This window comes from Brienomyrus brachyistius, chromosome 16, assembly GCF_023856365.1.
Source record: "Brienomyrus brachyistius isolate T26 chromosome 16, BBRACH_0.4, whole genome shotgun sequence".
Classification (NCBI taxonomy): Eukaryota; Metazoa; Chordata; class Actinopteri; order Osteoglossiformes; family Mormyridae; genus Brienomyrus; species Brienomyrus brachyistius.
In genome coordinates, this window is record NC_064548.1 from 2994427 (window position 1) to 3020370 (window position 25944).

Sequence of the window (25944 nt, forward strand, 5' to 3'; positions counted from 1 at the left end):
AAGAATGTAGCTAAGATGTATTTCTGATGGAGCAGTGTGGCTTGAATTTGCATGGTCTATACTGTATGGGGGGGGGATGTCCATGTATTCATATCTTTATGGAATTCTACAGTTCTACAGGCATAACCCCAATCCCACCTATGATGACCTTAACCCCCACCCAGCCCTAACTCTAACCATAAGTAACCAAACAACATATGATACTTTTGGTATTTTTTGATTACATTCACAGATTTTAAAAAATGAAGGTTTCCTTCAGTGGGGAAATCTTTTCACCACAATGTAATACTTACAGTACAAACAAACAAGCACACTCACACAGCACAGAAATCCAGCTTTCTGTGGCAACAATACACGTATACACTGACGCTGTATAAATCTGAGAATTTGAAAACATGTTTTGTGTTCAAGGCACAAACGAACAAATATGTAAAAAAGGAAATAGTTACTTTATTGTATATCATATTCTGATTGATGGAAAAAGTATAGTAAACAGTGTAGTCTCAAAGTATTAGTGGTTGGTTTTGCCATTCACAGAAAAAACTGGAAGTATTAATTCTTCTTTACTCACAGCCTAAATATAACTGTAAAGTGACAAGAGCCAGGATTTGCCCATTTTCTTTAGTTTATTTAATATCATATCAGATAAAATCCATACCTGAGATAAGTAATTTTTAGTTATAAATATAAAATGATCCAAAAAAAGCTTAAGTACAGCACAAAGGTGCAGAATACTTCGTTTGGAAAACCGTCAGATATAAACGATGTCTTTCATGTACATACTAATCTTTTCAGCAGAATCCAACTAATTTTTGGACCTGTCTTAGAACTGGAGCAGCCAGTTCCCGGGCCCTGCTAGCTCCATGAGCCAGAACAGTTTCCAGGTAGCCCACATCTGCACGTAGCTTCTGGATTTGGTCACGGATGGGGGTCAGTTTGTGGACCACAGTGTCCGCGACCACCTGCTTGTACCGGGCTGTGTCTAAGCCGTGAGCCTGCTCCACCACTGCCTCCACGCTGAGACCAGTCACTGCTGCATGAATCGCTACCAGGTTGGACACGCCTGGCCGCCGCTCAGGGTCATAGGTCACCTCTGAGGTAAAGTCTGTCACTGCCTTGCGGAACTTGAGCACGATGTCTTCTGGGGAGTCAGTGACGTGGACCGTGGCCAACTTCTGGGAGTCAGACTTGGACATTTTGGAGGTGGGGTCTCTGAGAGATTTCACTTTCCTCATGGAACCTACCACACAGAGAGTGGCTGGGATCAGATGAGGGTTTAAGTGTTAATTAAAATAATTCATGACCTTTTCATTGACGAGACTATGGTACAAAACCCCAGAAATGACGCACACTAGATGTGCACAGAGACACTCAGAGAGACACTTTCTTGACTGGATGGACTCCTGGGTTTCAGTTTCTGTAGTAATGATAATGGCAACCAGTGGAGAAGTTATAATGAGAGTCTCAGGGAGGAGCCAGTAATGGTCTCTTGACTGATATGATTTTACAAGTGAGGGGGCCAATAGCATAATGACTGACAACCACCTGAAATATCATTGCTTTCTCTGTGCCGGAATTGGTCCCGCATGCTTAAAATGAAGAGGAGGCCAAAGGAACATTCTGAAAATGAGCAATTGGAGCCAATGGAATGGATGATGAAGTCCTCTAATCAAAGCTCCATTGCATGCTTGACTGGAAACAGCGTGTTCTTCTGAAAGAGATAATTACAGGATACAATCGTTCGTGTATGTGTGTGTGTGTGTGTGTGTGACTCACTAAGTAGGGCCTGGGGCTCAGGGAAGAACTCCCCATACTGGTTGTTGAAGATGCGGGCTGTGTCCTGGGCCAACTCTAGGTGCTGGACCTGGTCCTCCCCAACCGGGACGTGAGTGGACCTGTACAGTGAACATAGAACAGTGAACGTGAACAAACACCCAGTACTTTGACATAACAAAAAAAAGCACTGAAATTCTGATGCAGACTGAAACCAAAATATAGCTAAGAAAAGCCTAAACTATAAGGACTATTGTATTTTATTGGAGACCAAATACTATTAATGCCAGTACATCTGTGTAAGGCATGTTAGAATTGAGTTAGGCTCCGTAAATGGTAATGAGCAACCTCACCTGTACAGCAAAATGTCAGCAGCCTGGAGGACAGGGTATGTGTACAGACCCACACTCCCCTCATTCTTCTGTTTGCTTTTCATCTAGGAAGGAATGAGTGAGGATGAGGGGAAACAGAGTTTACCTGAAAAACACTTTAGGCCTATGGTGATATACGTAATCTGCTGGCACATAAAGCACTGCTCATTTCCTCTAATGCCTTTTGTGATATTGCTATGGACGTTCAGGTGTACTACTGGACTGGTCTGTGGTTCGGTGGGTTAGGACTCTGTGCCCGTGATTAGCAGGTTGTCGGTTCAAGTCCTCTGGTTGGCAAAGTGATGACACCGTTGGGCCCTTTTGCAAGGCATTGAAATCCTACTTGCTCCTAGGACTAGCTGACCATTCTTTCTCAACACATCCCTTGCACCTGCTAAATACAATTGGTCCTCCTTATCTGCGGACTCAACCGACCGTGGATTGAAAATATTTGGGGGGGGAATCCAGTAAGTTCCAAAAACAAAACCTAAACCTGCTGAATGCAGAGAACCATGTTGGAAAGGCTTTGGCTCGTACAACTTTCAGTCAAATATGGGAGCAGCTGAAAAGTAGCTTGGCTTCATATCTTTTTCCGCTCCTAGCATTCCAATCTGCCGTATTGCTAAGGCTCTCCTAGCATTCCAATTTGCCGTATTGCTAAGGCTCTCCTAGCATTCCGATTTGCCGTATTGCTAAGGCTCTCCTAGCATTCCGATTTGCCGTATTACTAAGGCTCTCCTAGCATTCCGATTTGCCATATTGCTAAGGCTCTCCTAGCATTCCAATTTGCCGTATTGCTAAGGCTCTCCTAGCATTCCGATTTGCCGTATTACTAAGGCTCTCCTAGCATTCCGATTTGCCGTATTACTAAGGCTCTCCTAGCATTCCAATTTGCCGTATTACTAAGGCTCTCCTAGCATTCCAATTTGCCGTATTACTAAGGCTCTCCTAGCATTCCAATTTGCCGTATTACTAAGGCTCTCCTAGCATTCCGATTTGCCGTATTGCTAAGGCTCTCCTAGCATTCCGATTTGCCGTATTGCTAAGGCTCTCCTAGCATTCCGATTTGCCGTATTACTAAGGCTCTCCTAGCATTCCAATTTGCCATATTGCTAAGGCTCTCCTAGCATTCCGATTTGCCGTATTGCTAAGGCTCTCCTAGCATTCCGATTTGCCGTATTACTAAGGCTCTCCTAGCATTCCGATTTGCCGTATTACTAAGGCTCTCCTAGCATTCCGATTTGCCGTATTGCTAAGGCTCTCCTAGCATTCCGATTTGCCGTATTGCTAAGGCTCTCCTAGCATTCAGATTTGCCGTATTACTAAGGCTCTCCTAGCATTCCGATTTGCCATATTGCTAAGGCTCTCCTAGCATTCCGATTTGCCATATTGCTAAGGCTCTCCTAGCATTCCGATTTGCCATATTGCTAAGGCTCTCCTAGCATTCCGATTTGCCATATTGGTAAGGCTCTCCTAGCATTCCGATTACATTCCGATTCCGATACTGTGACTGCACTGACATGGCCCTGCTCATCAGCAAGACCAAAAGCGTCACCACCATATGACTGGACAAAACACGATATACCGGTGATCTGCATAGATATGCATGGATTATCTGAAGGGAAAAAATGGCATACTCTGCATATTATTAATTATTAGTAGTATAACACATTGTAATGTATTGATGTATTCCCAGTAGCTCAGAACTTGAAAATTTCCAACCTCCTACTTAAAGTATTGGAGTATGGGTGAATTGAATGGACTCGTAATGCAAATTTACGTAAGCTAATGATAAGTTAACATCAACCGCTAGTGGAGTTAACGCAGGGATTCTCATAGATGTACTAGCGGAAATTAGCACATAATAAACCATGATGTACACGTTGCGAACAGTAAATAGACGTCGCTTCGATTTTACATCACCATCGCTCATCAATCCCGGCAAGGCCCTTACCGAGGCGACCCTTCGGCAGTGGAAAGATCGAAGCGAGTTGGGTAGTTACAGCCTGCTTCCGGTATGCTAGTGCAAAAGTGCCAGAAGTGACTTTAGCAAGTGCTGATTACAGTATCTGCTGGGTGTCCAACTGGGTGTACAGTATCTTGCTGGAACCAAGCTGGTGCAGATACGGAGTGTGGACTGTAAGTAAATGTAAAGGCTCTACTTAAACCTTATTCTGGGGAAGAGTGAGGGCAGTTCACAATCCCATTAATATATTACACATCTGCCTTCAGTCAAGATGGGATTCTGTCACTTCCTTAAGCCCAGCACAAGCCCTGAAGCCTGAGCCTGAACCTCACGGTAGCCCTTGCAGAAACTGAACGTCTGTTTTGTTCTCTTCTATTGCCCTTGCTGAAAGGCTTCATTTTTTCCCACTCCTCCTGCCTTTTGTTTAGGCATCTTTCCTTCCTCCCATAGCCACATCACACCATTATGACCAGACTGAACTTCGCATATATATATATATATATGGGGGTCGTCCCAGCACTCACCTTCCACTGCGGCAGATGCTGAAGGCGTGGCATGCTGGTCAGGCATCCCAGAATCCAGCAGAGCTCCGCGTGCTCAGACACCTGTGAAGGAGCATGAGGCACTGAGAAGGCTGGGACAGAGCAGCCGTAACACACAACACTTCATAGTACCAGTCACCAGGTTACAAGTCCAATAGATACTCAATGAATACTCATGAGTAAGTGTGACTGCCTGTGTCACTGAGCCATCAGTCCAACAAATACTTAGAATACTCTTGAGTAAGTGTTACTGGCAAAAGTCCTTGCGGTACTCAGGTGATTCATTGTGGCTTCTTTCCTGTGTGAGGGGGCTGAAGCATTCAGCATTCAACTTCCTCAATCCAGTAACTGGAATGGGGAGCTGTCGGATAGCCCCCTCACCTGCTCCATCCACCTAATCTGCACTCGTCCCACACTCATCAATCTGTACAATTCCTAGACTTACCAGATGGATCAACTGGAAATGTAAAACTTAATCAAACGTGTCTACCTGAATGTTCTGAGTTATTGCTGTGACATTTAGGTTTGAATCTATATTATTCATTTATCACACATTACACTTTTATGACTATTAGAATCTTTCCTCATTCATATTCATGTCTTAAAATGTCATTTATATTAATTATATTCCGTAACACTTAAAGTCGTGTTGTTAGTAATTTCTAAACATATTCATATGAAGTATAAAGCATTATAAACATGGCTAGAAATATTTATAAAAAGGCACAATCTGGAGCTCGGATGGGTTGGTTGAGAAAAATCTAACCGCAACTCCACCGAAAACTTGGAACACAACAAAACAAAGCAGACCTGCTAAAACTCTTACAGATCGAGATGAAACAAGGTAAACTGGGTTTCTGATGTCTATGAATCACTCTCAGTCTCGCAGAACCTCTTGACTGATTTCGACGTTCGAAAGCTGTGTTCCTGAGTTCACAGTGAATTTCTTTTGTGCTTTATCTACAGCACATTTAGTGATACAGTAATCTTGGCTCCTAAGAAAGTGAGCAGTGATAGCAGCAAACCAAAGAGGAAAATAGTGAGAGTAACTAGAACTTTAAGGAAATTATAGTGAGACTTGAAGGTGGTATATGTGTGTCTGCATCCTTAATGCTTATACCATTACAGAAGTATAGAATGCTCTACAAATGCATTATTAGTTGTTCTGTTATGAATATATGTCTAAAAATTTATATTCCATGTATTCCTCATTTGCAACATTACCAACATTTTCCACAATAATGGCATCTAAAGTTGTACTGTCAATTTAAAGAAATAATGGTCCACAACAATAATATTTGCTTGGGGGGAGGGGGGGCTTGATAGGCCTGGTCAAAACTACAAGATAATTTGCATCCCACATTTGTTCATAACTGGACACAGCATTTCACTTTTCAATACAGGATGATCGCGCATATACAGGACGGGTGCAAACTCTATTCTTCAAAATCCCCAAAAGTCTTAACTGCGTGACAACACTGATATGTTGCTGTTGCAAAACAGGAAAAAAAAGCTGAACAAAGAAAAATGGATGTTCATACTTACAGTATATACAGGGGATTAGCTATAACCAACAAGAAGAGTATTTACAAATCAAAATATGCGTTCTTGTGTACCCGTTTTACGTCATCTTTCCTTGCCCAAAACCAGCTTCAATACTAAAAACAGAAGTACAGAGGATGGTACAAATCCCCGGATGTCATTCCTGCCCCACTTCTAATATCAATGATACACCGGTTGCATCCTCACCAAACGAGATCAATCCCATGATGCATTGTGCTCCAAGTTTGTTCCTGGAAGGCAGCTTAGTAAGAGCAGTCTTGTCAAGAGTACAAGTATGATCTTTGCATTCTTGATATTGAGAAACACTCCATGTGAGCTATCAGCAAGGTGGATGAGGAGCTGGTGACAAAAAGTACTCAACATCAATCCTGAGAACTTGAAAGATCTGTGTTATTTAATGATTATCTACAGACTGCTCATTAAATCTTTGATATTTAAAATGAAGTTTAGCTCGGGTTTTAAGCGACCGATTTCAAAGCAGGGTCTTTGTGTTTGAGATGGTGCCACAGATAGGTCCTTAGGCTTGTTGGAGTCTGGGTATTTTTGACAGTACATTTAGAAATTGGGAAGATCGCATTTCAGATGGTGAATCGAGATTGCATGTCATATGGATCACAATATGATTTTTTGGAAGATCACCCATCTCAAATTACGACCAATTATACATTTGGTCAACCAGCTATCGTACTGCTACCAATAAAATTTGCCAAGTGGGGAGGCTAGCGACAAAAAAGTACAAACTTCATTAACTTTATCATAGACTATTTAGAAAATCATCTCAAGCCCCACAGTTTTAGAATCACTGACCTCTACAATACACTTGGGAAGTTAGAAAAAAAGATCCAGGGAATAAGCAGAGATAGCTGATGGCAAGGGAGTCACAGTGTCCAATTTTGGGGGGACAGAAACAGATCCATTAAGTGAGCAAGTTGAATCCGTCCTCTCACATTATCCTGAATGACCTCGTATGTATACCTATGTGTAGGCTAACCCTCCTATTCAATATTGACCGTATGGAGAGCTATGCAATATGACGATATACATACCAGATGATGAAATAAAACATCTATCATTTCACGCTCTGCTCGCGGCGTCGTAAAACACGCTGTTTAAGGCAACATTTTTACATAATTTGGAAGACAGTTTTGCCAGGTTACACACCACCATATGTGGCACTTGCATGAAGTTTTTACTGGACTTTATTATTTGTTACCCACAGAAGACAATCCAGAAATATGTATCCATCCATCCATCCATCCATTTTCCAAACCGCTTATCCTATTGGGTCGCGGGGGGTCCGGAGCCTATCCCGGAAGCAATGGGCACGAGGCAGGGAACAACCCAGGATGGGGGGCCAGCCCATCGCAGGGCACACTCACACACCATTCACTCACACATGCACACCTATGGGCAATTTAGCGACTCCAATTAGCCTCAGCATGTTTTTGGACTGTGGGGGGAAACCGGAGTACCCGGAGGAAACCCCACGACGACATGGGGAGAACATGCAAACTCCACACACATGTGACCCAGGCGGAGACTCGAACCCGGGTGAAATATGTATCATGAGCCATAAATATTTAACTATACACAAATATGCATTTTAAAATTTGTGTCGTGTAAAACCATATCCAAATAAATAGAGGGATTTGTACACGTGAAACGTGTTTTGCACATTTGTGGATCCCGTCATGTGTGTGTGTGGATCTCGTTACGTTTGTGACTCAGGATTTTTGTCCAGTTCGTGCTACTATGGAGCTCCTAAGACGTCAGGGTGGGAAAATACTGAAATAGTTTTACATTCCCTCGCAGTAGTTTTGTGATCCCGCTACATTTGCCCACTTGCTGTAAATTGGCTGCAACGTGACGAGATGCACAAACGTAAATAATACAGACATGTCCCGTAAAGTCTACATTAAGCATTAATGTACAATAATGGATACCATGTAACTAATATGTGTTATATATGTATTTATTAATAATTGCATATCGTTATTGGGATATGAAGCGACATATCGGGATATAAGATTTTGATCATATCGCGCAGCCTAAGTGCGTGTATTCCTTTATGCGTATGCAACTGGAATCGTCGACTCGAGGCTTTTTTTTCCCCTTTGGTCAGTGGATTAGATAAGAACCAAATTCCCCCAACAATTTTATTCGTATTTTTAAATTTTAAATCCTGTAAAATACTGGGTGGGACAAACACCACTGTTTTGAATAGTGGGTTAGATGTCCGACATCCGTCCCCCCCCCCCCCCCCCCGAGTAATGCCTATGGCTGACCGCAGTGCGCACAAGATGGCAGCGGCAGGCTTATTGTTTCTGTACTCAGCATCCCTCTGTCATTGCAGTTCCCATTTTCCAGTTTAGAGGTGACTATGGATCAGGTCAAGTGTATATTTTCAGGTGTAGATTTTCATCCATATACTGTTTTTGCGAAATGGTAAAAAGATCCATCAAAGATCAGATTGAGTTATAATAACAAACTGAGACACACAATCACACACTGTACCATGTCAGTGCCTGGTGGTCGGAGCACAGCATGAATGCAAAGGTAAAACTATATGTACCTTAACTCACAGGACCAGACACAAGCCAGAACCTCATGTACACCCACAGAATATTTTTGTTTGGTGGGGGTGAGAGTGAGGGAGACAAAGTTAATGGGTCATTCAACTCCATCATGCAGCAGTGACAATACAGCTCCAAGTACCACAGCAGAGGCATCACAAGTCAGAGGTGGGGCATGAGAGGAAGAAATGCGCCGGGACAGGAGGCCATGATAGCTGGGACTTCAGGAGCTAGAGATACTCAGAGCAGGCAGACGTCCAGGACCAACATGCATCCTTCTGCAGCAGCTGATGCAGCAGAGTTGTGGTAGTAGAGCAGTCAGGCAAAAGATGCAGGTAATAGGCTGTCATGCTGAGGAAAGTGGCAATCTGGGCTGCATTTATGGGTTCAAGAACATGCTGAAAGTCCTCAATATTAGACAGGAGTGGGGTGAGGCCCTCAGCTTTGAGGTAGAATCCTGCAAACGCAATGGCAGGTACAGATAACACACATTATTGGTGTGAGGTGGTGTTTAGCTAGCACCTCAAAAACAGGCAGATGACTGTCTCATGGATATCAGTAAATATAGTCGCCATACACTTCTGTAAACAACTGGGGCAGAGCTAAGGCCAAATGGGATCCATGTATACTAAACTCCAGCATGCATCACAAAAGCAGTGAGGTTCTGGCTGTTTGGGTGGAGGGGAATCTACAGATAGCCCAGAAGATGGTCCAGTTTCATTAAGATCATCAAGCCATGAAAGTGGGAGACAAGTTCCTATAGAAAGGAGGGGGTGCTTATCAGGGATATTGGCCATGTTTACGGCCCAAAGGTCAACACAGAGATGCGAGCTTCCACATTTATTCCTAGCTATCAAAGATTTGAAATCCACAGAGAAGCATTAACTGGCTCAATGTTGCCTGCCTCCAGTAGGAGGCACAGCTCAGTGGTTACATCGTCACACAAACCCAACGCGGCAGATGAATTATTGGGGTAACAGAAGAATCATGTGAGGACTAATGACCAAATAAGGGGAGACGAACAGGGCTGGGTGCTGCTGCTGCTACCATGGGGAGCTGACTGTTAAAATGGCAGATCACGTAGTATCCAATAGGGGGAATCCAAGGGCGGTGAAAGGGTGAAGGCTCAGTAAGCAAAATGGACAGTCTGGGACTGGTTTAAGTCCATAGTGGACTGATAGCTGGAAGCAGCCTACCATGTTGAATTCTGGCAATTCTATAGCCATATAAAGCAGTAGCCTTAGAAAGTGGCAAGTGAGAGAAAAATCGAGCCACTGTGCGGCAGTTTAGCAGGGACACTGCAACCTTGGTATCCAATAAGAGGGGAAGACATACATTGTCAAGCTTAACAAGGCAGGTTGTAAAAGACTGAGGTTTGAAGCCAACAGTGTGAATAGCTGTGGAAGAGTGACAGTGCTGTAGCATTTGCAGGAGTTAGGCGACATACTTTAGCAAAATTGTTCAATTTTGCCATAGCACTGGCACCATTGTCCATAAATACGACCAGGCACTAGTAACATGATAAAATCAGCCGCAATTCCCACAGACGTTATTGCATGCACTCTGAGTGTAATGCATGTCCAGAAGGAGTAGTGCTATCAGGTGGTCGGGATGCAGATACCTGTAGAGCCGGGAGCAAAGTGACAGCAGGCCTGGCTAATTTAGCTGTGAATTCCTCTGTGGTTTTAATCTGAAAAGTGGATTGTATGACACTAGTGAGAGAAAGGTCATCGGCAAACCTCAACAGTCGCTCTCTAGGTTTAGGATTGTTAGGAGTGTTTGGTGAGCTGATCAATTAGTACATTGTCAATTGTTTTGTCCACCCATGGCTTTTGGTTGAGGAAGATCAGGAAGTTTGTGCCTAAAATTATCTCCTTCGCCACCTTGGACAATAAACCTGATGACCGCTCCCAGAAACGAATAGATGTCACCATTACCGACCCGGAATGTGTCCCAGTCTGAGTCGTCCAAAGAATCTTTCAGGACAGCTTCGGATCGGGCTGTTCAGCGAGTGGCTGCCCTCCTTCCCAGAGCTTTGCTTGTATTTTGGTAATAATAAAGTGGAGGCATGGTCAGATCTTCCAAACAATGGCAGAGACACTGCTTTGTAGCAGTCGTACAACTGCAAGCAGCAGTGGTCCAGTGTTCTTTCCCCTCTTGCTGGACAGTCAATGTGCAGGTATATGTCTAACATTACTCTTTTTTTAATTATCCCAAATAAAGTCCCTGGCCATGATGAGTGCAGAATCCAAGTTGCTGGTTTGGTGTTGACTTGAGTACTTTGTACAGTTCAGGTTCTGTGTTGTCTGTATTCGCATGTGGTGGAATATAAACAGCCAGTGAAGCTGACCGAGTTAAACTCCTGAATCAGACAGAACGGTTGCCATTTGACTCTTAGCTGCTCCGGATCAGGCAAAGAGGAGTGAGAAAGGGCCATAATGTTCTTATTGTCACTCTAGTTGCTATTCATCACTATACACAAACCTCCTCTTTAAGGGCCCATCCACACTAATGTTTTCATTTAGTGATGGAAAAATTCACTTCCTAATTTACCTCCATTCCGCAATACCACAGACCTTTTTTCCCCCAGAGGGAGAGAGAGAAAATTCACTGCTCTTCACTGTTACACCTACATCAGCGAGCTCCAATTGGGTCACACTTAGCTCATGACCCTTTCCTGATTAGCTCTTTTCACTTCAATCTCTTTCCCTAATTGGTTATTCTTCACAGGAATGAAGAATGCTTTGCCTTTGTTTTCACAGAAGTAATCCACATGGTAATATGGAGGATGTACAGGACTTTCACTTCCGGGCAAATGTTGTTTTGCTTAATTGTGTGTAGCTAAAAGTCCTGTGGGAGGTGCTCCGGGAGTATGGGGTGCCGGGCCTCCTTTTAAGGGCAGTTCGGTCCCTGTATGACCGGTGTCAGAGCTTAGTCCTTGCTTTACTGCCATACAGTGCTGTTGCTTCGTTTTTGGGGTGATCTGTCTCAAAATGTTATCAGTTCCAGGTCAGCTCCCACACAATGACTGAAAAGTTTGAATAACATCTATCAAAGATTTCCAAGTTATCATCTCAACAAGCGCAGTGTGTGGTAGCGGCAGACTGGTCCCAGAAACACATGTAAACCCCGAAGTTTGGGGAGTACAGTTAGGCCTAACGATATCACTAAAAAAGAAGAAGGTTATAGGTTGAAAACCCAGATAGCTGCTATACTTGAGGGAGGTTAAAAGCTTGAGTTTTTACTATGCTTATGAACATTGTCCCAAACACGACCCATTAGTAAAACCATGACATTAAAGACTGTTATATAGTTAATTGCAGACAGACGAACTTACATAAAATGCACCGGCCTACATTTCAGCTGTAAGCATGAACCAAATAAGAGTTAACAGAGGGAAACTGACACAGCGCAGAGGCGAAGCGTTAGGCAGCTTCAGCCACTGCCATCCACTCAGCATGACATCCAAGATATTCCAGGAAAACGACCCCCCCAATGAGCATGTTCCCGTAAGAGCGTGGACAGGGCTTCGCGAGAGCCAGTCGTAGAACTGTAAGGATTCCTGAACCCTCCAAGGAGCACCACCACCCAATCCCCCCCCCCCCCCCCATCACTCACACACACACACACACACACACACACACACACACACACACACACACACACACACACACACACACACACACACACACACACACACAGTGACTGGCTCCCCTTCCTCCTCCCTACAGTCCCCACAACCCCCACTTAAGAAACTATTGATTTCAGCTTGTCACCGTTCACAGTAACGTCCAGTGTTTTCCTTGGGCGAAAGCTCTATTTTGACATATGGTGCAGACTCGTGTGTGTGTAGTGGGAGGTCCCACACTCTGCCAAGATATGTGGCATGAAGCTAAACCGAAATAAAGTCAGAGTGCAGAGGTGTGTGTATAAACACGTGTGCACATGTGCACACACACACACACACACACACACACACACACACACACACACACACACACACACACTTGTGATTACCATCTGCCCTGAAAACCTTGCATCCTCACTCCTCTCCTGTTCACTGATGTGTTCAAGCATGATGCTTTTGAACAGGACATGGCTCTCACACCAGAACAGCTGCATATAGTCTTAACTTTTCACTAATGCACTCAGTTTGAGTGCTTCTCTTGAACATGAAACATCTCCAGTAACTGTACTGAATGCACTATGCAAGTTTCCAGCTAATATTTAATAAAAGATGTGTGAATTTATACAGGTGACGAAGCCAGGGCCAGCTACGTCAGCGTGATATGAAGCACTGAAATAAACATGACATTTTTCAGTATTCCCCTAGTATTTTCCTTTTAGAACATCACAAGACGATACAGTATTTCTGCTAATAAAATTATTGCTGATTCAGGATCTTATGAAATGTAATGAAGCCACAATAGCACAACGCTGCAAAGAGCTTTTAGTTTAAAATGAAGGATGCAGGGAGTGCAGACATAATGGTCCAGCTAACCAAACCAAATAGCAATTGCCAGTGATGTGTATACAAGCTACGTATTAAAATATTCCTGATTGCATTTTCAAATGAGTTTGCTTAAATAGTTCCCCAAGAAGAGAAAGGTGCCTGAAGTTGATGAGGAAGATAGGTAACGTTACTTTAGCTACAGAGGGGCAGACACTCTGATACAGAACCGGAGGCAGAATTAATGGCGAGATTTTACAGCACTGACTGGGGAATTCAGGAAAACTGACCACAAGTAGTGTTGCATCTCTGCTGGTTAAGTTACTGTCCAAGAGCAACACCGAATCTGTGTCAGCAGTGACCGAACAATAGCAATACTGCTTCTCTATAGATAGAGTGTTTTCCTGAGAAACCCACCTGAGACTGCTGGAACAGGATGACACGAGAGGGGTCGATCCCACAGGCCAGTAGACTGGCGGTGACATCCAAGGTGTTTTTGCGCAGTTGGGCAGGATCCTGGGGCACAGTGATGGAGTGCAGGTCCACAATGCTGTAGAGGATGGAGCTGTAGTTTTCTTGAAGGGCCACCCAGCTCTCCAGGGCACCCAGGTAGTTCCCCAGATGAGGTATTCCCGTGGGCTGGATCCCTGAGAACACGCGCACTGCTGGGATGGAGCTATGCTGCAGAGAAGGTGGAGGAGAAGGAACTCAGGAATTCTACTGTAGCAGCAACACCTGTGCTACTCTTTTTTCCAGTCTTGGAGTACCACAGTGTCTGCATGGATGGTAGATCCATTAGCATATTTGTAACACCACAGACAGCAGCATGAGATTTGCCAAACCCACATACAACACCAGAAACAGTTAGTTTCTGCTAAGCCATCTTCACCCAGGCACGGACATCCAGTGCTAATAAACGCAAAAGACTCCAATTTACTGCAAAGCAAAGCATGCTGCTTGTTAATGGTTCGCATGTGTCAAGTATGCCCCCTGGGCCTCCCTGCACCAAAGAGAAAATGGCAACACTGTAAAGACATAATGCCTAATTGAGCGGAAAACTGGATGGGATACTGTTTACTTTGACAGTTTTCGAAAGTACAGACCCACAGCCTTGCTTTACCCGGGGGAACATCCCATCCAGTTGTTTTTCCCATCATGAATCCTCCTTGTGCAGACAAACACACAAAAGAAAGGGTGTTTATGATTTAGTGTCATAAATCTGGGTGCCGTCTGCCAAAGGCCGAAAAAGTCAAGGACAGCCATTACCTGCACACATTAGACTATAGATATCGGCTTCTGACAGGAGGAGACACACAGACCCCCTTTCCTGCTGGGTCATGGGCAGCTCTGTGTACGTTTCTGCCATAAGCAAAGAGACACGATATGGCAGCATGCAGCACAAACAGGCGCAATCATTCCTCTCTCTCTCTTATACAAACAGTCACAGAGAGAACGAACAATAAATGTATACCACAGCTCCCAATACATCAAAACCCAAAGTCTTGCTCTGCTCATTTTAGTCTTAGCCCTTTGACGAAAATGCAACTTAGTTTTTGTCATATTTTAGTAATCTGTTTCTCTTCTGCTTTAGGTCTCGTTTTAGTCAATGAAAATGACGGGATATTTAGTCGACTAAATCTACAGTACATGCAGTCAAATAAAACTAACAGCTTTGGTCGTAGTCTAACACATGCATGTACACATTACACAGTCTAACTCTCTTTGCTGTAGATTCCTAAAGGAAACATCTGTAAAGCTGTTGTAATAGCATGCCATTAAGATGAACATGCAGTCTTTAAAGACAGATTTAACTACTGTAATGCGAAAAACAGCAATTCTGTATAAATTCTAAAATGACTTTATATGAACTTGATCAATAAATAAAATATAATGCCAAAGTTTAGTCTCAAACTAAATACTTGCATATTAACATCTTATTACACATACCATATTATTAAAAACAAACAAAAAAAATTCAAGTGTCAATCAAGTATCAAGTATCAGACTGTCATGCAGTAAGGGACGAAGGATATGAGAGCAGGAGATGGGGCAAACAAACTGGGCTTTATTAAAGAAATATTAAATTAACAGTCCTACTGTCATGACCTGCTCGTCGGCTCCTCCTGTGTGCCACGCCCCCTGCTTACCCACGTGTGTTTCCCGGATTGTACCCAGCTGTGTCTGCTTATTTTCAATCAGTCCTGTGTATTTCAGTCCGTGTCTTACCGGAGTCCTTGGTCCGTCATTGATGTTGGTCGATGTTCGTGCTCCGTATCATAATAAACCCCTTGTTAGCCCTGAATTCGGCTTGTCTGCCCGTTCCTGCCTGCCGACCCGCACGATCGCCGCTTCGCCCGACCGCGATCGTGACACCTACAGTCCAAAATGAATACTTCAAACTAATAGTAAACTAATAGACCAAAACAGAAAGGAACCAGATCATGGCAGGGTTGCCAACTCTGGTCAGCTATGTCATTTTCAATTCAAGACAAGTCTGCAAACGCATTTGCATGTGTGTAACAGTTTCATTAACTTTCAAATAGTCTGTAGGGTTTGCAAACTACCCCAACACTTTTAATGTAGCTAATTTTAGGTTTAAATAGGTTTAAATGGAATAAAATAGATTCGGTGCAAGCTTTCTTGCGTGAGAGTCAGAAAGTGCGAGCATCACATCTGATGCGTGAGAGTTGGTAACCCTGGATCAAGGGAGATGAAAACCGGGGGCACGGAACCCTATAAACAGAATGGATATTAATGCCAGGACTGGGAAACACTTTTAGAGAAGGAATAATAAGGGAGCAAAACGAGATGCAGCTGAAGTGAATCACACAGTGGCAGGAACGAGAGGTAAGAAACAGTCAGAATCCTGTTGGCTGGCATAGTGCAGCGAAGCAGGATTCTGCTTGACGTGATTATTTTCTCATGGTGCCCAAATTAGTGTTATCCAATTACAAGCATGCATACAAGTTTTTAAAATTGCACCACTGCAATTGTACTCTATTTGCTGGCAGACCGTATCAAATGGAATAGAGATATGCAGAGAGCTTTACATCTCTCATTGTTCAGTTGTCTATTTTGTTTAGTTTTCGTCAGCAGTGATTTTAAGAGCATTAGTCTTCGTTTTTGTCATTAACGGCACATTTTTATTTAGTTTTTGTTCTGTTCTTGTCACAGAAAAAATGTCGATAATGAGTATTTTTCAAAGATGCCAGTTTTGCTAGACGCATGCTTTAAACTTGGGGGAGGAAGCTTGTATAACACAAAAAAAACATACAAGCTCCACACACACAGAAAGAAGAGTCCAGCCACTGTAGGTATGATGCAAGCGCTTCATCTACCGAGTCACTGTGCAGCTTAACAAAAGTGCAGAGCAAAGGGACCAGTTTCAGAGCCTGTGTTAGAACATATGAAGCCCTGTAGCACAACAGAGAACAACATGAAGAACTTCATCAAAATTGCACAGAGGGAACAGAAAACAGCTAAGTGCATTGGGTGGGCCATCCAAGGAACTTCATATGTGAGGTTCTGGAAACTTTCAGTTCTGTTAATAAATTTTAAAAAGATAATAATAATAATAATAATAATAATAACAATAAATATAAAACACAGATTGGCACTGGTAATGCAGTTCTATAAATCTAATTGTATCCTGTTATGTATTAATGCTAATCTAGGCAAAAATCTAAGTTGGCAACTGATATAAGAACTACAGATCTTGTGGGCTGTTTCTATCCCAGTGCGAAACGGAATAATTCATTTCCAATGAAGGCGACACGTGGCGTTTACAGGCCATTCCGGGGTCATGTTCCAGCTAGCAACCCATCTGTAGCTGAAGCGATTTGGCTGACATTCTGTAAACAGGGGAGGCCACAGGATGAACCACAGGGTTTAGTTTTGTTACCTGCCCTTGCATACTGCACCTACAGGCAAGGCAATTAGACAAGGAGGCCTGAACAAGCACACAGCTAGCAAACCACTGCCGCTTATGACACTCAGGGGTGTAGGCACCATGTAATGCCTCTCAAACAGCACAGCAGAAAGGGTGCTCAGGAGGAGAACCTCCAGAATGTACTTAAGAACTTCATGAGGGTCAACAATTAATAAAAAAAAAAAAAAAACATTAATTGGGGACCAGTGTCATTTATTCACCTAGACTGCTGGGTCTCTAAGCCCATGTCCATACTGGGGGGCGGGGGCGGGTCCATGGAGCAGCTGGCCAAAACACACACAAAATGCATGCATGACTCTGAGTGAATGTAAAACAGGTTGCAGGGCCCTGGCCAGCACAGGAAGGCTCCCGGCTGATCTGGGTTTTTATTGTGCATCTGACAGGGACAGGAAGACATGGTGCCTGCCATCTAACACCAGAATGAATTGTAGCAGAACAGCTATGTTGATCATCTGGCTCCTGCTATATTATGTCAGTCTAACAAAACACAGCAGTAGCCGTGAGAGGCTGCATTAACATGGGCGTCATGCTAATGTCAGCTTGCTGTGGCAGCTTGGCTACTTTCTTTTAATACTCTAACTTTTCTCTGCACACTACTTTACCACTTTACTTTGATTCATTTGTCTTTTAACTGGTGACATTTTGCAGAAAACAAAATCTTGGTCCGGACTTTTACTCTCTGGACTTGAACTACCCATCTCTGGGAGTTGCACACGAAAATGAAGGTATCGTTTATATACAGGGCCAGCTAAAAACGCTTTGCTAACCAACATTAATACCAAAACACAGAGCTGAATTCCCAAGGAAACTGAGAAGGCGGCAGGGATAGAGCTAAGCAGAGGGAGGACAGGACAAAACACAAACCGTCCATCGGCTATCGTCATGGGAAATGGCAGATCCTTCGGGAACAAGATGGACAAGCTAGGGGAGTAATCAAGATCCTGAGGCAGTTTCATGGTGCTTTACAGACCTGGCTGCATGAACAAATCCCAAGCTACAGTGCTTCAGTGCTACAGTGCTTCAGTGCTACAGTGCTTCAGTGCTACAGTGCTTCAGTGCTACAGTGCTACAGCGCTACAGCGCTACAGTGCTACAGTGCTACAGCGCTACAGCACTACAGTGCCCGGCTGCAGGACAACTGTGTGTCCTGACCTCTGCATTTTCAATTCACATCGATCTGCACTAATAATTCATAGACATCTGCTTGCCTTTGCATTCGTTTCAGGAATAAGCTATAAGTAACTGAGTGTGACATCATTCTCATCCAGTGACCTGCTTCTTCAGCAGGGATGAAGCCACAGATTTTATTTTTTGGTGCTATGGGGTTGCTTGACTTTTCAATGAGGGAGCTTTGAAATTTAAGGTTTCTTTTTAATATGCTGGTTGCCACAGTTTAACTTCTACTGCGACACCCCTGAAATGCCTACACAAACACACGTGTAAGCAGCACCCACTCTGTGAGTTACAATGACATTCAAAATTCCAAATAAAAATTCTAAACAAACCACAGAAATTTCCTGGGGTTGGTTTGGCTGTCATATGGGTATCTATAGCACGCCCAAACCCCTCCCTGGCTCTGCTCCTGTTTTCCGGATTTGAATCCAAACCCCGCAATGGAGAAGTCCTTATTCTATGGAGGAATGAAACAAGAAACAGAGTTAAGAAGGATACGGAACATGTGCAGGCCATTTATCTGAGGCCATGCAGGTCCTGTGAAGCTGGATTCTTCAGAACCACCTAAACCTCACAGGGACATCGGGAACTTGTGGACCTTCGCAGCGCTGAGGCAACAGAAAGAGGGCAGCATGGAGTGTTTGTAGTGAGGACTCAGAGGAACAAAGACCTACTCTACTCCTGCCATTAGCTCAGTGCAAGAGAGCCACAAATCACCCAGCGGCGGAGCTGCCTACTTCACAGCTGCTCAACGGGACAGGAACCCCTGACCGACTGGCGCTTGCGGGTCAAAATGCAAGCATCCCCGCCGAGCCGAGCTCCAGCGCTGGCCATGCCAACTGCAACACTCATCAGTGGCCTGTTTTACCCCTGACAGGTCCGGCCATGGAGGGGGGGTTCTGCTTTGACCGTGCTGAAGGCTGTTAGCTGGCCCACATTTAAAGAACCAGCCCATGGCCCGATTACAGACACCACAATGAAAAGCAAGCAGCCCTATAGGAGCCCCGTCCCCATGCCCCTCAGTCAGCCGTCAGACAGGAAATTACTTCTAATACCGCCCTGAGCCACCCCCCCCCTCGACTGTGACGCTGTGGATATAAGTGCAGCACGCACACGTGTGCTTGGTCTACATTAAAGCACACAGCATGAAATTCAAAATGTATGGAGGATTAGAGAATTAAGAGGTGGGGGGAGAGAGAATGAGCATAAAGTGTAAATGACTATGGGAGCCTAGTGCAGGGGGGTGGGGGGAGAGAATGAAACTTTTGATTCCACCAGCGGCTGACAGCAGACAGGTGAGATTGATGAGGTTCCTCTGTGCTTCACGCTGTGCTGAGCGGAGCAAAGGGGGCCAGCCAGGCCTCCCCACCCCACCCCTACATGCACAGTGGGGTCCCAATGGCTGATTAATAGAAGCCGGGCCGTTTAGCAAAAGAGCGACATGCTCCAAAAATAACTATCCAGAGAGCATGAGTGTAGCCAAGGGAGCGGGGGCAGGGAGAAGCCAGGAGCCCCCTGACCGGCTGCTATTTACGTGGCGGCCTGGCGGATGCTAGGGATGCCGGAGAATTCCAGCTTAGTTCGTTTGCACACCTGCAAGTCCTGCTGACCAAGCTGCCCTTTCCGGGGCTTTGAACCAGCAACCTCCCCCATCATCGGCCCAGGCCTTTGATGATGGCTCTAGCATGATCAGGGGCCAAAATGGATTTAAACCAATCACCAGGTCCTCAAACACTGGAACCCCCCCCCAATCCAACCGATAACACAAAACACATTTTAACTCAGAGTTTCCTAAACTGGAAGGTACACCCACTTGAGGGGGGGGGGGGATGGGAGGTTTGCAACGCCTGAACCAGTGTTAATTTCATTGATTAAAACTACAATAAAAAATTATTTGGCAAAGATTTTTCATTGACAAAAAGATTTTAGAAAAATTCACCATTACACAAAACTATGATGCGCTCACATTTTGTCTATTAATAAAAGACAAAAATTTCAGAAAGTTATGAATTTGAAACTGTTTTTAGTTAGTGTTGACTATGATAATGTTGATTTAACCAACTTAAAGCATGTAAACCATGTACCTGACAAGCAGAAACTATGCAGTTTTACCTGTGAACTCTTGTCTGTAAACTGTTTTGCAATTATGACTGTGTCACAGTCGGCTTTAGGTAGGGAAAACAATGACATATGGATAAATTTCACATTTAATGCAAAAGAAAACAAGAATCAGTGCAAGCTGCATGGAGCGGCAGTAATGGCTAAATAACAAACAGCAAAGTGTCTTTCTGAAATGAATAAAAATAAACAGCTGATGTTTTCTTTGAATATTTTGAAATCCGGCACAGTAGACGGAACAGGGTATAGAAAAAAGCACAACCCAGCTGGTGTTCACTACTTTGATACTTGTTTATATTTTTGAGACGGGACACTTGAGTTTTCTGTATTCAGGTTCTACGCACTGGATACACTCGAAAGGTGGATTTTTTGGATGTGAATACGGTGGTGGCCCTGAGGTTAAGGATCTGTGCTGGCAATCTGAAGGTTGTCGGTTCAAATCCTGTTAATGCCATGAGAGATTTTACTAGAGCTGCAATAATTCATCGAATAACTCAATTATAAAAAACACTCGATGCAAATTCTTTGCTTCGATGCTTTGTGTAATCCGCACAACTATGTACTGCTTAGTGATCAGCGTGTTTCACTCAGAGGATTATTTCTGTCGCAGTGAGCTTATGCTGCATTACGTGGAGCAGGGATGATTTGATGGTGCAATGGAGAAAGACAGGGAAAATAGCGAGGGAAGTCCGAGAAAAAGACGGAAAATATCTAAAGTTTGGGACCATTTCAAACAAAAGAAAAGCGAAAACACTGTACAGTGTATCGATTGTAAATCCGAATTAGCTTACCACAATAGTATAATGTTAATGATTCAACATCTCAACAGAAAGCACCCAGTCTATGCATCCAGTCCACAGAGCGGAACCAGTACCTGGTAAGTGCGAGTGTTTCACTAACATCTGCGGCTAAAATAAACCTGCGATAGAAACGTATTTATGGGCATATGTGTGAATAAAAAAGGTATAACGAGATTCAGCCCAAGCGGCCCCTATTTTTCCTCAATAAAAACATAACAGCAATGAAAATGATGCTGTCGTAGTTAATTAACACAGAGCTGGAGCCTGTCTATACACTAAGAGCAAAGAGACGGTTCCGTTACAGAGATGGTGAACTCAGGTGGAGTGAAGGAAAACGACAGCAGTGCTTGTAATCGCTACTAAACTTTTACTGGTAAAGAGCTGGCGAGAGTCCTTAACCAAACCAGCTGTTCAACAAGCTGAAAGGTGAAGAAAAGCGATGTTTTCAGCTGCTCCCATCCACCGCCGTTTGTCTTCCACAGCAGCAAGGCTACAGTAAAGCTATACAAGTTAAAGTAGAAGCTGTTTGTATGCAGATAAACTGTTAGCTTAGTTTGACACAATATTTAAATTTGGCGACTTGCAGCAGGCTGACAGCAGCCGTCACAATTTGTCAATGAGTCTAAAGGGGAGCATGGGGTGTACTCAACCAGATCCATTTCAAGGCTTTATTAATATTATTTTGCAGATTTAGATTAATATGAATATTATTGCACACTTATAATAATAGGGGCGGCATGGTGGTGCAGTGGTTATCACTGTTGCCTCACACCTCTGGGACCGAGGTTCGAGTCTCATGTTTGCATGAGTTGGGAGTTTGCCCCCCCCATCCTGGGTTTTATAATATAAAAATTACCCACCCCCACTTCCCCAACAGCCTTGGGCCAGTAACACTCTGAGACACTGAATTATCCAACCACCACATGCTCCTTTAAAGGCTTACACACTCATTCTCTAACACACTTACACACACACTCTCATTTACACATTCACTTACACACACACGAACATACACACACCATTACTACCTCATGCAGGAGATACAATCCTGTCAGAACTTTTTTTATGCCTCCTATAAATGTACAAGAATACAAAGAGTAAAGGCCATTTTAATTTATGCCTTAGTTTAAGATATGTATACCCTTTTTCAGTAATTCTATTTCACATTTACTTTTGCATTTAAGAAAGTGTTTTCTTTAAAAAAAAAAAAAAAGATATGTACATAAATGCACTAAAATGGTTTAGCTCTATTGTCTGTTGTTGTATGGAGTTCAATCATTAAAAATGTTCCTAAAAAGACACCTGTCTATTTTTTCTTTTTCAAATAGTTACTAATGCTCTTTCATAAGACAAAAATATTTCTTATCCGATTAATCGAGGGAATAATTGATAGAGTACTCGATTACTGAAATAATCTGCAATAATAGCTGCAGCCCTAAATTCTACTCTGTTGGGCACTTGAGCAAGGCCCTAAACCTGCAATTTCTGCATCCTGGGTATGGTGTTAACCTAGATCCAGCCCTGCAAGCAGGACCTCCAACTTTCAGGGAAAATTTGAGGATTGGTAGCAGGATGGGCACTCCAGCAACCAGTAAAAACTTCACACTGTTCCACTCCATTCAAACTAGTGTAGTGTTGAGATACCACTGACTGCATTCAGGTTCCCATCCCTGAGGTGGTTTGTTGTGTGGTGGGTGAGGCAACATGCTGTATCAGTGCAGGCTCCTTATCTCTCTCTAAATATCACATCCACAGTTAAATCTGTGTCCTTAAAAACTGCTTGTTCAAACTTAATGCCAATGCTATAATAAGAGCTTTACAGGGGTTTCCTTCAATAATCTGCAGTTCGCATAGAGGTGAGACCTGTGTTTAATGGGGGAGGGGCACAAAAATCTTATCTGCTAAAGGGGGGCCTGGCAGAAAAAGTTTGGGAACCACTAGGCAGAAAGAGCAGCATGGTCTTTACTGGGCTGCACACTATTTCAAAATTAATATTAATTAAAGACTCACATTTGTCCTTTATTAAAAGCTTGGAACCCATTTTTTTAAAGCAAATTCCTAACATACTAATAATGTGGCTTAAATGTTAAGCAAACAGCACGGCTGCAGCTATGGATTCGACACTCCATAAATTGAAGGTGGTGTGTTTACACTGACACTTTACGCAGTTTCAGGGAACACTGGGGCTCTCTCTGAAGCACATGCCAACTTGCTCCCATGCCCAGGAGAGCATAGCAGGCGCTACAACTGCACCTCATTCTAATTAAGGACCACAAAATATTCTATCTGGGCCATGGGCTTGTATGAGAGATGGGTGTGGCCTTGGATGCCAAGTCCCGCCCACCACCAAGGCATCAAATGAGCATGGAACATTAAGAGGATTTCATGGTGGTGGTCATCATATATCCAGACCCCAGCCCACCTCCCTGATGGCCAGAGGAAAAATAATACACCAAAATAACCGGTGTGAATTATAGTACTTTGTTGGCATCTTAACAAAATAAGCATCATTTACTGAGGCTTTCAGTACTCAGTGACTCTGTTGGACTCAACTCTTTTGTTGGAGTGTACAGGCAGACACATGACCCCTGTCACCCATCACAGGCCACGCAGCATATAGAAGGCATGAAGGCAGGCAACACTGGCACCTGCAGACTTGTGTACTCTGAAATCCCATAATGCAATGCCTTAACCAGGCCGAACAGAGAGAATCAGCTTCTCAAGACAGACTGAGATGCCACACGTCCTGGACAAGGGCCAACGAGCCAAAAGAGCACTGTAGCAGAATATTCTGTCTTAAATAACATAACAAACTGAATAACAGGGAAGAACTCAGTTTTCAAACACACAGCACACTTAAAGGCCTTATGTAACACCGCCCCCCAAGCACATTTGGTGGAAATTACAACAAATGAAAACCAACACCCCATTTATGATGTTATTCTTGGTAACAAACCCCTGCTGTATGCCAGGGGCCAAGCCATCAACCCCCTCACTCCAACTGGGCTCACACACCTCTCCAGAGCCTACATACTCCACTTTAACAAAACCCAGATAGGGGTCAGCAGAAGGCTTGGATTTCCACAGCAAACACAGCTCGTCCATCACAGGGCAAGATCAGGGGGAACAGGGGGAGGAAGAAAAGAAGCTGATGGGGGGGTACTTTACCACACTGTAATGCACTCAGCATACACCCATTAACTAACAGTCCCTAAAAGTGCCTTCTTTGTGTATTCTGTGCTACTGATATTTGGAGAGTCTTTAGCACATATATGAATGAATGAATGAATGAATGAATGAATGAATGAATGAATGAAGACAGACGGAAACATCCATTAATGTTCCATAATCACTTACACAGTGTCGGGTCACACAGACATTATTTCATGTGAAACATTTTATTAAAGGTAGATTTCCAGACTGATTTCCTTTCCCAAAAAGCTGCAGAAGAGTTGCATTTGCCCTTGAATAACCACACCAAAGTCACTTATCAGCAGGTGGGACACTTCATGCCCTTCAGCTAATTCATCCTGCTGAGAGGGACCCCATGTCTTGGGACTGAGAGGTAAAGACAAATGTCACAGGGTCAAAAGAACAGCAGTGTGAAAAAAAAATCATTGAGACCAATCTGTGGTAGGGATCCCTAGTTCTGGCTGTTAGTATTTAGATTTTCACATAACTTTTTTCTAGCCTCAACATTAAAATAATTAAACCTAAATTTTAAATGAGAGAACCAGTGCTCGGGCAAAAATAAAAACTTATGAACATAACCAGTACAAGAACTACCCATTCTTCACTAACCAACCACAAGCATAAAAACCAAGTTAATTGAAGCTTCCCAAAGTCTTCGCAATACTCTTAGCTACGAAACTTACACCACTTGACTTATCGTCACCAAATCTACAGCAACACGTGTCAGATGTCAGCGACGGACAAAAAATTAAAGGAAGTCTCGGTGGTTCACTAGCGGACGCGTACGTCGTTTATTTAATAATATGCAAAGAATACTGTTAACGACTGCCAACATATTGAACAAAGTTACAACGCTGAGCAGTGTTTGTGTCGCCTGCGTCCAGCAAACGAACAAACAGTATTGTGCCATGTAGATCCCCCAAAATATTACTACTGTGTGCTAAAGATTTTATCGGTTGATGTGATTTAAAACCTCTCTCAAGGAGAAAGACGATTAACATGATTGATTACAATGTTAATCATAAACAATACGTAATACTGCATTTAGCAATACATGGTTCACTAGAATATATCAGGTACAACAAGCTCATTTTACATTTTGTAATGCACAAGTACCTTTTATTTACAAACTAAATTCAGTAGACCATAAATCGTATTAAACAGAGAACGTAAATGCTTTTGACGTTTTAACTACTCCAAATAAAGATACCTGTGTATGCAGGCATACAGCATACTCATATGAAAGGATCTGAAGGTATCGTTCTCCAGCAGCAACCATCTAAAACGTTTTTTTATCACAGAAAAGTGACCCGAAAATAAAATATCCATATTACCTTATTCAGTGTTTGAGCTGCAATGCTAATTGTCCTTCTCATCACTTTCAATTGTTGAATTAGTCCAATGACACTTCTCACATTATTCAAACAGCGTAGCGCCATTTTGGTTTACAAAAATGTCAGGGCATTACGTAACT

The 25944-nt window shown here is 43.3% G+C and overlaps 1 protein-coding gene across 4 annotated transcripts; it reads right to left on the reverse strand.

Moving 5' to 3' along the window:
- Positions 1-430: 430 nt before the first annotated feature.
- On the reverse strand, positions 431-25944 carry wars2 (tryptophanyl tRNA synthetase 2, mitochondrial). 4 transcript variants are annotated; one of them, XM_048979152.1, is made up of 8 exons: positions 25805-25944; positions 14505-14597; positions 14342-14403; positions 13656-13919; positions 4635-4715; positions 2127-2209; positions 1777-1895; positions 431-1240 (listed from the first exon to the last, which is right to left on the reverse strand). In XM_048979152.1, the coding sequence occupies exons 2-8, from the start codon at positions 14575-14577 to the stop codon at positions 792-794; spliced, it is 1131 nt and encodes a 376-aa protein (XP_048835109.1). In that variant the 5' UTR covers positions 14578-14597; positions 25805-25944; the 3' UTR covers positions 431-791. The 4 variants fall into 4 exon arrangements, with proteins under 4 accessions (XP_048835109.1, XP_048835110.1, XP_048835112.1 ...); XM_048979153.1 differs by having other exon boundaries at positions 14342-14400; positions 25805-25936; XM_048979155.1 differs by lacking the exon at positions 14505-14597 and having other exon boundaries at positions 25805-25936.